Source organism: Peromyscus californicus, unplaced genomic scaffold (assembly GCF_007827085.1).
Source record: "Peromyscus californicus insignis strain IS unplaced genomic scaffold, ASM782708v3 Scaffold_11__1_contigs__length_118956290, whole genome shotgun sequence".
Taxonomy (NCBI): Eukaryota; Metazoa; Chordata; class Mammalia; order Rodentia; family Cricetidae; genus Peromyscus; species Peromyscus californicus.
In genome coordinates, this window is record NW_026294402.1 from 73,491,516 (window position 1) to 73,505,313 (window position 13,798).

The 13,798-nt window shown below is 41.8% G+C and overlaps 1 protein-coding gene across 1 annotated transcript in view; it reads left to right on the forward strand.

Annotated features, from left to right (window-relative positions):
• Window positions 1-13,798, forward strand: part of Cd109 (CD109 molecule) — a 107,241-nt gene that overhangs the window by 20,335 nt on the left and 73,108 nt on the right. Inside the window, exons 4-5 of the mRNA XM_052715092.1 lie at window positions 1,770-2,000; window positions 6,605-6,730. Coding sequence (XP_052571052.1) covers window positions 1,770-2,000; window positions 6,605-6,730 — 357 coding nt within the window. The remainder of the gene's footprint in view (window positions 1-1,769; window positions 2,001-6,604; window positions 6,731-13,798) is intronic.

Here is a 13,798-nt window from a genome sequence, read left to right on the forward strand (position 1 = left end):
AAACAACCACAACAAAAAGAAATACATTGTAACTATGGCATATGTACCTTTTTATTGACTCTTTATTTACATTGCTTATAAACTTGGCTTGAGTTTAGTGCAGTTTTCACATATTTAAGAGCAATAATACTTTAGGGAGATTGGCTATTATGTTCTCAAAACTCCTAGCAGGGATTTTTCTTCAGTAAACTGGAGTAGTAGAGCACCTCAGTGTTTGCCCTACTTTCACTTCAATGAGATTCTTTTTTTCCCCTTTGTTTGTATTTTTATTTTTTTTATTTTTATTTTTATTTTTTTGGTTTTTCGAGACAGGGTTTCTCTGTGTAGCTTTGCGCCTTTCCTGGAACTCACTTGGTAGCCCAGGCTGGCCTTGAACTCACAGAGATCCGCCTGGCTCTGCCTCCCGAGTGCTGGGATTAAAGGCATGCGCCACCATCGCCCGGCTGCTGTTTGTATTTTTAAAGACAGGATCTTTCTCTCTCTATGCAGCCATGTATTCCTGGCTGGCCATGAGTTTATGGAGATCTGCCTGCTTCTGTCTCCTTCGTGCTGGGATTAAAGGCATGCATCACCACATCCAGTGGATTTTTAATTTTTTTTTTTTTTGTTTTTCGAGACAGGGTTTCTCAGTGTCGTTTTGGTGCCTGTCCTGGAACTCGTTCTGTAGACCAGGGTGGCCTCAAACTCACAGAGATCCATCTGGCTCTGCCTCCCAAGTACTGGGAAAAAAGGCGTGCGCCACCACTGCCTGGCAGATTTTTACTTTTTTAAATTAACATTTAAAAATTACACAAAGTAGTTTTCACTATGATATTTTCATGCTTTTATATACTCTATTTTGATCATCCACCCTTATTACCCTCTCCTGTCCCCCTCCTATCCCTGCTGACCCCTTCCTGTTCTCAGCTAGTTTTCCTTTTATTTCCGTGTCTTGTTTTAGTGAGCCAGTGCAGACTCCATTTTTTTTTTTTTGGAAGAGTGGTAGATCAGAGACTTTCTGAACATATTGAAAATCACCACATCAAGTTGCTACTAGATTAGTAAAGCACATGCTGGCTTTGGATGTGAACTGGTGGCCTGGACTGCCGTTCATAACTCTCTAAGCCTGTTTTCTCTATGAAATGGTTTTAGCAGGAGAATCCAGTTAAAGGGTGGGTGTGGTATTGGATTGAGGGATTATCTTCAGGTCAAATGATATAGAACATGTGAGCTGTTCAATATGGCTTCTGGCCTGTTCATACTCAATGGTAGGATTTCTGTTGTTATTAGTTCATTTAAAAAAAATGATGGTATAGCCAGCAAGACACATGGTGAACAGGGTGCAGGAAAAGAAAGCATCCCAGAGGAGGGCCTGAGAGAGCGCATCAAGGAAAGAGATTTTGGCCTTTCATAGGCTGCTTGCCTCAAGCCCAGAAAGCATGGGAAAGCTTATCGGGGAGTCAGGTGCCCAGCCTCAACAGGTGTGAGTGAGCACACACTTGGAAAGGAAGCGGCAAGGTGATGTAACAACTGTTGCTCAGAGAGACAGCTGTGGGGTGTGTGTCCCTCATTCCAGACGCTCAGTGATCTAACTGAAGAACAGAGGGCAGGATTTTCAAGGAGAGAAAACAAATTGTTCTGCTTCAGTGCCTGTGAAGGATACATTTCCCCCAACACTGGAATTCCTTCTGATAATGCTATGTGCTTAAGTTTTCTATTCTAACTTGTAATTACAACCTTTTTAAGGTAAAATGGTGAGACTTTGATATGTCTGGTCTTTCCCCACCCAGCTACCTCTGAACAGTGCAGATGAGATTTATGAACTACTTGTAACTGGACGTGCCCAGGAAGGGATTTTATTCTCCAACAGCACACGCTTATCATTTGAGACCAAGAGAATGTCTGTCCTCATTCAGACAGACAAAGCACTCTATAAGCCAAAGCAAGAAGTGAAGTTTCGTGTGCTCACATTTTTCCCAGATTTCAAGCCTTTTAAGACGTCATCGAACATTTTCATTAAGGTAAGTGGCAGACAGAAATGAAGGAAGGAACCCATGCCATCTTGATAAAGCTGTCTTGAGACTTCTGCTCATGTTACAGTAATTCCTTAGCATTTCACCTCAGAAAGGCTTCCTTTTGACATGGGAGGTGGTGGAACCTGGGTCAAGGGTTGAGGCTATGGAGTCTGTCTGTTCATATCTAGTGCTGGCTCCATCGCTGACCTTTCCATTCATCAGCTGCTTACTGAACTTCTGTATTCCAGGAACTGACAGAAGGCATTGAGCAGATTAAACCCCTATTCATGTTGAATTCAGCTCTCAGTGGGTAACGGGAAGACTGGTTAATGTACAAGCGTACACTTGAGGTGGTAGACATTCATGTATCTGTATGTAGGTGTGTGATAGTACATGGTGGGGAGAAGCAGAGAACCGGAGACAGGATAGAGAGAGTGAGTTCATCGTTAGTGCTTTCTCTAGAGCTGCCGGAGAAGAGCTGTGTGAGAGCAGAGACCTGAAGGAAATTACAAGAAGGAGCCAATGAAAACCAGAGGAGTCAGCACATACAAAGGCCTGAAGCACACTGAAGAAATAGTAGGCCATTGGCACACGGAGATCATGGAGTAAAGGGACAAGCATTAAGAAGTGATGTTAGCTCTAGGTGCTGGGTTGGAGGATTTGGCTCATATTCAGTCTTGTTGGCTGGTTAGATGGCCTGAATTTTATATGGAGTGAAATGAGAATGTAGAGAGCTGCACTTGACTTTCTGGGAAGGGTGCATAGAGACCTCCCTCTGTTAGGTCTGGCACTAAAGGATCCTACCGGCCTGGCCAACCTGTAGTGCTCTTGCCCAGGAGAGGACGTTTGTACCGAAGTTCAGTGCTTAGAAACAGTGAGCAGGGGTGGCTAAAAATCCCCTGTGATCCTGGGTCGTCAGTTCAGGACATGGGTTCAAGTCTAGCCACACTCCTCACTGCAGAGGCCAGGTTGCTATGAATGTCTGCTTCATTGTTTTCCAGTGGAAGATGGTGATCTGGAACAGGGTGGGTTAGGCCGAAGTGGAGAAAGGCTTCTAGGGCAGCTTGTAAGCCAACTTGCCAAGAAGGGCTGTGACGAAGATGCTGGTATGCAAAGGAATCATAGTTCGGGTGAGCTAGTTATCATCGCAACATGTGGATAGGCTCATAGGCTATTTATTCTCCGTCCATCTTTCCTGTCTCAGTAACTGACCACAGGAAGGACAGGGGCCTCAGAGGCCTTTAAACAGCCACGGAGAAAGCATGCTCTATGTTGCCCTGAATTCTCTCCTACAGGCAGGTTAGCATTATAATATGGAAGTAAGTGGCTTTGACACTGTGGTGGCAGCTGGCACAGATTTTGCTCTGAGTGCAGGTGAGTGACCTTGTATGGATATGGTCGTTTCTAACTCAGAGGGGTACATCCCGTCTGAGTGCAGGTGAATATGTGTGGATACAGCTAGTGACGGTGTGGAGGGTGTATCCCGGGACTGTGCTCTGGCACTCTGGCCCTCCAGCCCTAAGAGCGACTTCTTGAAGCAGAAACATTAGTTCAGCCTCCTTTTGCTTGAAGGGCCATGACACCAGTAGGAGAAAACCTCACCCCACCCCCATAACTCCCCAGCAGAGTTTTTGTATTCCTTTCCCCTTAGGCAACACTGAGAATTACCGTTTTAGTATTTCTTAAATCTTTGTCCATCTGATCGAAGAAGCCCAGCGTTTCATTGTTTTTATTTCCTCAATCACTTGACAGCATGTATTTATAGCCATTTGTATTTCTTCCTGAGCCCTTTCGCTCCACAGCTCTCCCATGCATCATGCTGTGGCAGGTACAGCAGAGGTAACTGCTGCTTACGATGCCTGACCCAGGAGTTTGCCCAGGAGACAGTGACCTGCCCATTGTTGACCTGTTTCCAGTCACTGATTTTCAGTTTCTGGCTGCCACTACCTCCTCAGTTCTCAGCACCCTATTTACCTCCAACTTTCATACCCCTTCTCTAGGAGAATTTTTTTTTCGGGTTTCTAGTAACTGGACCAGCTCATTATGTTTAGACAGAGGATAGAGAATAGGAAAGCATGCGTGATCCTTGCTCTCAAGAGTTCATAGTAGCTGGAAACAAAGATTAAAAAAAAATATTTAAAAAAAGGACTTTGCTCTATTTTACAGTATGTCATAGTCAAGAAGAGTAAACTCCAGGTGTGCAGAGGCTATCCTCAAAGTAAACTCCAGATGTGCAGAGGCTGCCCACAAAGAGATCACTGCTGCTGGAGGCTTATGCAGCAGACAGGAAGTTGAGCTTACTTTACTAGTAGACAGGAGAGGGAGGACATTCCTTGCAGTGGAGTCCAGAGGTCTGGACTTTGGTGGCGAACAGCAAGCGAATCTGTACATTGGGAAGAAGGTGACCCTTGGGTCTGCAAGTGTGTAGACTTCACTCTGTGGACAGAGTGAAGCCTTCTTCGCCTAGGGTCCTGCTGTGATTATAACCGACACGGCTTATTTGCCTGGGTCTGTGTCAAGCATTTCAACCCTCTGCTTCCTTCTCAGATCCGTTGTTCCAGATGAGAGTGGGCAGGAGTGAAAGGATGGGGTTAGTGGCGTTAGCTAGAGAGTGGGGCGTGGTGGGCATTGAGTTCGGAAAGGAGACAAACTAGAGAGAGAACGGGACAGAGTCAACAGGCTTAGAATGTGGAGATGAATGCTTTGCATGGATACTGCATGAAGCCATTCTTGTCTGTGAGCTTATGGGAAGACTAAAGCATTTCCCGTGGACCCCTGGTTAAATAGCTCTCTGGCATATTTGGCTCAGTGGAGAGTTGACATGGGTTGGAATTCTGAGTCCCATCATGTGTTGTTGCTATAGTATGGGGCCATGCCAGTCAATTACCGTTGTACTTAACCTCTCCAGCAATCAGCTTTTTTAACTATAAGGAGAGGTTACTTCTGATCCTCTTTCTGCCTCCTTATAGTATCATTTCTACTTTCATATCACACACACATGGGGCATACACACACACAGACACACCCACACACACACAGACACACACACCCCACTCCCTCTGTATTGAAATGTAGATTCCATGTATGAGAGAGAATGTGTTATTTGTCTTTCTGAGTCTGGTTTATTCATGAAGGAGAATTATAATTAGAGGCAAGCTGGAGTACCCAGCACAGTGGGCCTTTAATGAATGATGGTGCTGTCTCAACAGTGAGAATTAATTTCCTCCCTCCCTCTTTTTCAGTAAACACAGTCATTTTTTTTATGACATTTAAATACATGTATATCATTGTATTTTGTTGATAGTTATCCTCCATCACCCTTCCTTCTTCCCCTGGTTCCCTCCCCTCCCCTAGAGAGGCTTTCATGTTATATGTTGTGACATGAATATATATCTGTGTATGATGGCCAAAGTAGTTTTTGTTCTTTTTCCTCTCATTTCTCTGTCCTTTAGAATTCTTTCTCCCCTCACACAGTACCATTTCTACATAAAACACACACACACACACACACACACACACACACACACACACACACTCCCTCTATATTGAAATGTAGAGTCCATGCATTTGTCTTTGTTAGTCTGGCTTATTTTGCTTAACGTATTGTCTTCAGTTGTTCTGTTTTCCCATTAGCAACACACATGACAGAACTTCATCCTTTATTGTGTGTCCATACCACATCTTCTTTGTCCATTTCTATGTAGACGGCCATTTAGGCTGGTTCCATTATCTTGGCTATTGTGACTAGTGCTCAATAAACATGGACGTGCAAGTGTGTTGACCTAGATTCTTTCAGATGTATGCTGAGGAGTGGCAGAATCAGATCATGTGGTAATTCCAGCTTAGTTTCTTGAGGACCCTCTATTCTGATCTTCATATTTCACTGGTTTGTATTTTCGTGGGGTTTCTTTAGGCCACTGATATAGATTTTCTGGGATGCATGCTGGCTGTGTGTTCTCTGTAGAAGGAACTATGGCATCAGGAATTAAAAGGCGGATCAGAATCAGCGTGGTCTGAGGAGAAGTAATGGGAAAGGAAGAAATTTCGATTTTTTTTTCCTTAGTGGTATAGAGCTGTCATTTTCCAAAAACTATGTGTTGTTACTTTTCTGGGTGCCGTGACAAAATACCTTTTAGGGGCACCTTAAAGAAGGGTTGATTTTAGCTCATAGTTTGAGGGTGCTGTCTGTCATGGCACGAACGTGGTGGTGGTAAAATGCGGCGGCTGCTGTGGTGGCAGGAGCGAGAGGCAGCTGGTCACGTGACATCCTGTTGGGGCAGCAGAGGGAGATGAATGTTGCCTGTCTTCAGGCTTCCTTTCTCCTTTCCCCTTTGATTCAGTCCGGGTCTCGAGCCCACTTCTAAGGTGGGTCTTCCGTCCTCAGCTACACCTTTACAGATCCCCCCAGGGGTGTATCTCTTGGTGGTTCCAAACTCTAATCCAGTTGACAATGACGTTTAACCATCACACTCTCCTAGTGCCGTATTCTGGGGGAAAGTTCTGGATTGCCTAGGGGAGGTGGGTGCTGCCAGGCACCGTTCCCAAGTTGGAGACACTTGCACTTGGATAGCCTTCCACAGTTAACACACATGGTTTGGTTTTTGTTTTAGGATCCCAAGTCTAATTTGGTTCAACAGTGGTTTTCTCAGAAAGGTGATCACGGAGTCGTCTCCAAAACTTTTCAATTATCTTCTCATCCAATACTTGGTGACTGGTCCATCCAGGTTCAAGTGAATGTGAGTATAAATACGTTTTTGGGGAGGACATCAAAATTATTTAAATTCTTCATGTGGAGAAATTTCTCCCAAGTCATTCTATGAACAGAAAAAAATTACTGTGAACATCGAGACAATTTGAGTGACTTATTGCTAATTTGCTATATTTCTCAATAGGTTGGCCTCCATTACAGTCATTGTCTTTTTCCATCACAGGATGTTTGAAGGTTTAAGCATTTTGTCATTTTGTTCTAACACAGAATAAGTATTTGCTTATTAATCGCATGCATTGACTCTTTGAAGACTGAGAACTGAGCACAAAGCTGTTCATCTGGCACATTTTCTGTTTCAGAATAATGATTAAAATGAGTGATTGGACAAACCTGCTTTGTTCTTGTGACAAGAAATAGTGGCTTTACAGAGTCACACTAACCCTGTTCCTCAGGCCTTTCTCCTCAGGCTCCTGTGTTTGCTTCCCTCATGAGCGTGTCTGTGAACCTAACAGGCAGGAACAGTGCCCTCTGTAGTTCTCGGCCTCAGCTCTCTCAAGTGCACCACCATTTTTATTTTTTATTTTTTAGTTAGGGTTTATACTGCTGTGATGAAACACCATGACCATAAGGACTTTGGGGAGGAAAGGGTTTATTTCCCTTCCACTTCATGATCGTAGTGCATCATTGAAAGAAGTCAGGGCAGGAACTCAGAGGCAGGAACTGATGCAGAGGTCACAGAGGAGTGCTGCTTACTGGCTTGCTCTCTCCATAGCTTGCTCAGCCTGCTTTCTTATATCACCCAGGACTACAAATTGCCAACCCCAGCAGCCATCAATTGCCAGCAGTTGCCTAGCTAGCGGTAGGACTTTATGAGTCCCTCCCTCATCCATGATGGGATTTTGTTTGGCTTGGTCTTGTGCATGTATTACTCATGAATTTACAGACCCTTTTGTGGCCCTGTCATGGCTGTTACCACTGGCTCTTTGTAATTGTAAAAATTGTAATTCTTTCAGCCTCTTTTCCATGATGATACCTGAACCTTGAAGGTGATGGGGTGTGACATAGATGTTCCATTTGAAGCTAATTACTTCATAATCTAACTTTCTACATGTTCTATGTTGACCAGTTGTGGGCCTCTGTATTAGTCACTGTCTCCTACAAAAAGAAGCTTCATTGATAAGAGCTGAGAGATGCATTAATCTATGGGTTTAAAGATAGGAACTTAGGGGGAAATTTAATTCTGTGTTGACTTAGCAGAATAATAGTATTGGGTTCTCCTCTGGGGCCTGTGACCTAGACAGCCATGGGCTTTTGGCCTAGTTAGTAGTACCTGGCATGAGTTCTGTCTTGTGGAGTGGGCCTTAAACCCAAGTAGAAAGTGGTTGGTTACTCAGATAACGTTTGTGCAACTATTACACAAGTGGGCATGTCTTGCCAGGCAACTCACTATTGTAGACACGTGGTCACACCTGAGTAAGACTTGGTTATTTTCATCCCCTAGTGGCACATATAGGACCTTCCAGATAGCCAGTAGGGAATAAACTTCCAGATTGGTACCAGCTTGATTTCTCCATATCCTGTAATTCAAATCAGGGTCTTACCATTAAGTTCTGGAGGGTAACCAAGAGCAATGGCAATAGCCAGTAATGTTTGGGGGAACTATGGGATCACACAACAACAACTTGAAAGGAAACTCATACCACAAACTGGGCTTTTTGTTTGCTAGTTTCTGGTGTCTGGGAGAAGCATCCCCCATCTCCCCATCTCATTATAGGGTAACTCCATTTTAACTTCTTTTATATGTATATATTTTAGGAAGCTTTCAAAGTAGTAGTTTTCTATATGTAGCAGGTTTCTATATGGCCTTTTCAAAGGTCTTTAGTATTAGTTGTCATGACCCCCCTCCATGTTCCCTTTTCTACAATAAGGTTATTCTTGATTCAAACATGACTTATTGATAAGAGGATCTTTGGCAAGTACGTAGAATGCAGATTTTATGACCTCTTAGAACTGCCATTCCATTATTAAGATATTCTCAGGGGAGAAACCCAGAGGAATAATTTAGTTCAGTTTTTGAGATATTAAGATATTTAACTTCTTGGATCTTTCTAGTTGGTACTTTTTCTTTTTATTTGTTTATTTATTTGTTTATTGTTATTAAGAGAAGGTCTCATTATGTCTGCTTCTGTCTCTGGGGTGCTGGGATCACAGGCATGTACCTCTACATATGGCTTGCTCTATTTAAAATTAACATGACCAGGTGGTGGGTCAGTGTGCTTGTCACATCTCAATCTTGGGGTGCTCCTCCTTAGGATCGGATGAAGGGGTCATATCTGGTGTAACTGGTAATCTCATTTGTCTAGTCTTTCTGATATGAGTTGAAATATTCACAGATTTTATTCATTATTGGCAAAAATCAGTTTGTGCTTCAAAAAAGTAAAGGGGTCCTCACCTTAGAGAGGAAGGTTATTTGCCATGGAATAACCCCCTTGCATGCTGTAAAGATTGTCACTTGAATTTGTTTAATAAAATGTTGATTGTCCAGTAGCCAGACAGGAAGTATAGGCGGGGTGACCAAACTGAGGATGATGGGAAGGAGAAGGGAGGAGAGAGGAGTCACCAGTCAGATACAGAGGGAGCAGGTGATGAATGTGCCATACTAATAAAGGTACCACCACATGGCAAAACATAAATAGAAATATGGGTTAATTTAAATGTAAGAGTTAGTTAATAACAAGCCTGAGCTACTGGCTGAACATTTATAATTCATATTCAGCCTCTGAGTCAGTTAATAGGGCCCAGTGGTCAGGACAGGAAATGTCCATTTACAATTGTTCAGTCATAAGTTGCAACTCAAATGAACCTTGATATTACTTTGAGTGAAATCAGCCACAAAAAGACAACTGCTGTGTGATTTCAAGTAAATGCAATATTCAGGATATAGAAAATCAGTGAAATATAAAGTAGAATGGGGGATGCCAGGGAGTAATGGGACAAGGAGGTGGAGTTGGTTTGATGATGTAGTTTCTGTTCTGCAAGATGAAATTCCAGAGATCATTGCCAACAATGTGGGTAACAACACCACAGAACACCACTCAGCAATGGTTAGATGGCAAATTCATGTCACTGTAATTAAAATAAGTAAAAAAATCAGTGTTACCTATTTGTGAGATATGTTGGTCATCAGGGTATAATATTTACATTACTCTATAGTTTATGATATACAGATGAGTTTATTTTTAACCAGTTTTTATGTAAATCCCAGAAGAGGTGCGAGATGATGGGTCAGGTGAGATGTATGAAATGGGGCTTGCTTGAAGCAGCATAATGAAGGAGTCCTGTGGAAACTTAGTTGTGGGGACTGGCTTACAGGTCAGGGTCAATGCTAAGGTCAGTGCTGTAAAAGAGGTTCACACATACAGTGAGTGTTCATAATATTTAAGTATTAAAATAATATCTGTAAGATTTGTAGCTGAGGTATTTATTATTTTCCTGATTTGTAGCTTAGTGTATTAATAACCGAAACAAAAATCTAGACATTAGAAAAATATGAAATTTGAAAAGATCAAGGAACTTTCAGACACCGTGAGAAATGCTGATCTTCAAATTTGTCTCAGTATAAGCACTGGGCTGACCGACTACTATAATTAAACCTATCTATATTATATAATAAATATATAATGTAAATTTTATGATGGTTGACATCTACTATTGGGAAAGCACAGACACAGGTTTTTTGTTTTTGTTTTTGTTTTTTTTTCTCGAGACAGGGTTTCTCTGTGTAGCCTTGCACCTTTCCTGGATCTCGCTCTGTAGACCAAGCTGGCCTCGAACTCACAAAGATCCACCTGGCTCTGCCTCCACAGTTTTTATATATGTTCTCATTTGTTCTTCATATGTAATTCTGTGATATGAGTACAGCTGTATCCATTGTACAACAGGAAGACCATACCCTAGCAAATTAACTTCTCAAGTATACTGATATAGGAGAGGAGAGTTGTTTTGACCTCCCATTTGATCTTTATTTAGTTCAGTCCAGAATCAATGGCAGCTTTCTAGCCCCTATATTCCTGTAAGACTCAGGTCATCCACACTAGAGCAATGAACAATGGTAATCTACAAATAGTTAATGAGCATGTGTTCCAGCCCCTGGACCTGACACAGTGTTTGCACAGAAGTTAGCAGTTATTAGATGTCTTGATCTAAGTGCAGTTTTCCCCTTTTCATGTTTTAGAAGGTATCATTATCCTTTTCAAGACAAACGCTAAGTGCTTATTGTTGATGAAATGTCAAAATGAGGCATAACAACTAAGAAAAAAAAAAAAAAAGACCCCCTTTAGCGAAATTGATGGCCACCAGGGGTCAGTATAATCAAAGGCATGTTTGAACATTGGCCCTGGCCGCCTTGCTTCTGGTTTTCATCTGCTTGACTCCTGGTTTGCATCAACGGACTTTGTGTTTTATCACCTACTTTTGCTTTAGCAGTGAAATGGAATATACTCATTATTTGGATGCTCCACTATTATATACTATGTCTGTATTTTTTTTTTGAGGCAGTGACCATTCTCAGTACAGAACTGGGGAGAATTATTTTCAGGAGAGAAATTTGAAACCTCATTCTACCTGCAGAAAAACTATGAAATAATATCAGCATCGCAATGGAAAGACACTGTCAGAGGTCTCACGTGCAGTGACTGTAGATAACCAGGAAGTACAACTTTTAGTCACACGTCCCCCCAGGTCAGGAAAGGGATGCTTTAGTGAAACACTCTGTGGGCTCCTTGGCATTTATCCAGTTCTAATGTTCATTTATAGGAGAAGACAGTCAGTCATTTACTGACTGTTAGCCTTTCTAGAATAACTTAAATTGCATTTGGTCATCATGCATTACTTCCTTTCTTTTTTTTATTATATAATTTAAAATATTTGATTCTTTGGGAATTTCACATTAAGCATCCCAAACATTGCTTTCATTTTCAGGGTTTTGAAGTAATGATGAGTTGTGGTATGTGTGTGTGGTACGCATGTATATGCATGTGTGGAGGCTAGAGCAATTTCTTCTATTGTTCTCCATCTTATTTAAAAATATTTTTTTTTTAAAGATTTAAACTTAACTACTGAGCTCAACTTTTTTTTTTCTTTTTTTAAGATAGGATCTGTTTCTAAACCTACAGTTCCTGTGGGTACCTGTTTGTCTGTCCCTCAGTTCGGGCATCTGTCTGTCTGCCCCTCTCAGTTTGGGCATCTGTCTGTCTGCCCCTCTCGGTTCTAGATGCATGTCACTACACCCAGCTTCTATGTGGTGGGTGCAGGAGATTTGGACTCAGGTCCTCATGCTTATGCAAAGCATCTCACAACTGAGCCATCTCCCCAGCCTAGCTGCTTTCGGTTGACATTTCTAGGTCTTTATTCCCATTTCTCAGTCTTTATCCCATTTCTTGGTCTTTATTTCCATTTCTCAGTCTTTATTCCATTTCTAGGTCTTTATTCCCGTTTCTCGGTCTTTGTTCCCATTTCTAGGTCTTTATGCCCATTCCTAGATCTTTCACATGTAGATGAGGCTGATTGCAGGTCTAAGTGAGTTTTCTATGCATTCATAGATGTGCCAGTTTTTCACGTTGTTATGTAATAAGTTACAAAGCAACATAATGTTGGGTTTGGAAATGGAGGCAGAAGTTTCTGTCCTGCCAGAAACTCCTAAATACCTGTTTCCCAAATCACCACACAGAAGCTTATATTAATTATAAATGCTTGGCCATAGCTCAGGCTTATTACTGACTAGCTCTTACACTTAAATTAGCCCATAATTCTTTTTTTTTTTAAATATTTATTTATTTATTGTGTATACAGTATTGTGCCTGCATGTGTCCTTGCAAGCCAGAAGAGGGCACCAGGTCTCATTACAAGTGGTTGTGAGCCACCATGTGGTTGCTGGGAATTGAACTCAGGACCTCTGGAAGAGCAGTCGGTGCTCTTAACCACTGAGCCATCTCTCCAGCCCATAGCCCATAATTCTTATCTGTGTTTAGCCATGTGGCTTGGTACCTTTTCTCAGCTCTGCTTTGTTATTTTGCTTTCTCTGTGTCTGGCTGGTGACTCCGGACTCCGCCTTCCTCTTCCTAGCATTCTTAGTTTGATTGCCTTGCCTAGACTTCTTCTCTAGTACTGGCCAATCAGCGTTTTATTAAATTAGTTTGAGTGACAAATCTTTACAGTGTGCAAGAGGATTATTCCACAGCATGGGTTTTAATGCTGGACCTCACAGATCACTTAGATCCATCTATTCACAGAGGCAGACACTGAATAAAGGCATGTGACTAACGAGGATTATACCGTTCTAGCAATGTTGGGACAACAAACTAGACTTCCTAGTATTTTAAATTGCATCAAATTAAATTAATTTATGTGGCCATTATTGCAGCTTTTCAATAATAGCCCTTTTGTTGAATTTCAGTATCACCAGGTCTTGCTTTATGCATTGGTGGAGACTTTTCATCTCTGCTACATGGTTTGCGGGAGGCAAGGTGGATTGAATTCTCACACATTACTTTGTTCCCAAGGTGTCTCAGATTTTGGCCACAACAATCATGCTTTCAGTTGCAGATTTGAGTCCAGGAGATTCATATTTTAATATATAAATTACTAGATAGCCTCTATCCAGGCATATCTTTTATTATATTATTAGGGATTATCTGTCACCTATTCAGTTTATAACCTTGACTACATGAGACATAATAAGATTCACTTTTACTTATTTTTTTATTTTTAATTTATTTTTATTTTATATGTGTGAGTATCTTGCCTGCATGTATGTATGTGTACCATGTGTATGCCTGGTGCCCCCAGAAGCCAGAAGAGGAACTGGAGTTATAGCTGGTGGTGAGGTGGTGTGGTAAGCTGGAGTGTTGGTGCTGGGAACTGAACCTGTGTCCTCTGGAAGAGCATTCAGTGCTATTAACCACGGCACCATCTTCCAAACCCTCATTAAAATAAGTTTTAAGTTTTAGGTTTTATGGAAAGATCCAGGAGATGAAGGGATCTAAACTGAAGAAGTAGAAGAAGTCAGGGGTTGATGGTCATGTGTATGGATGTTTTG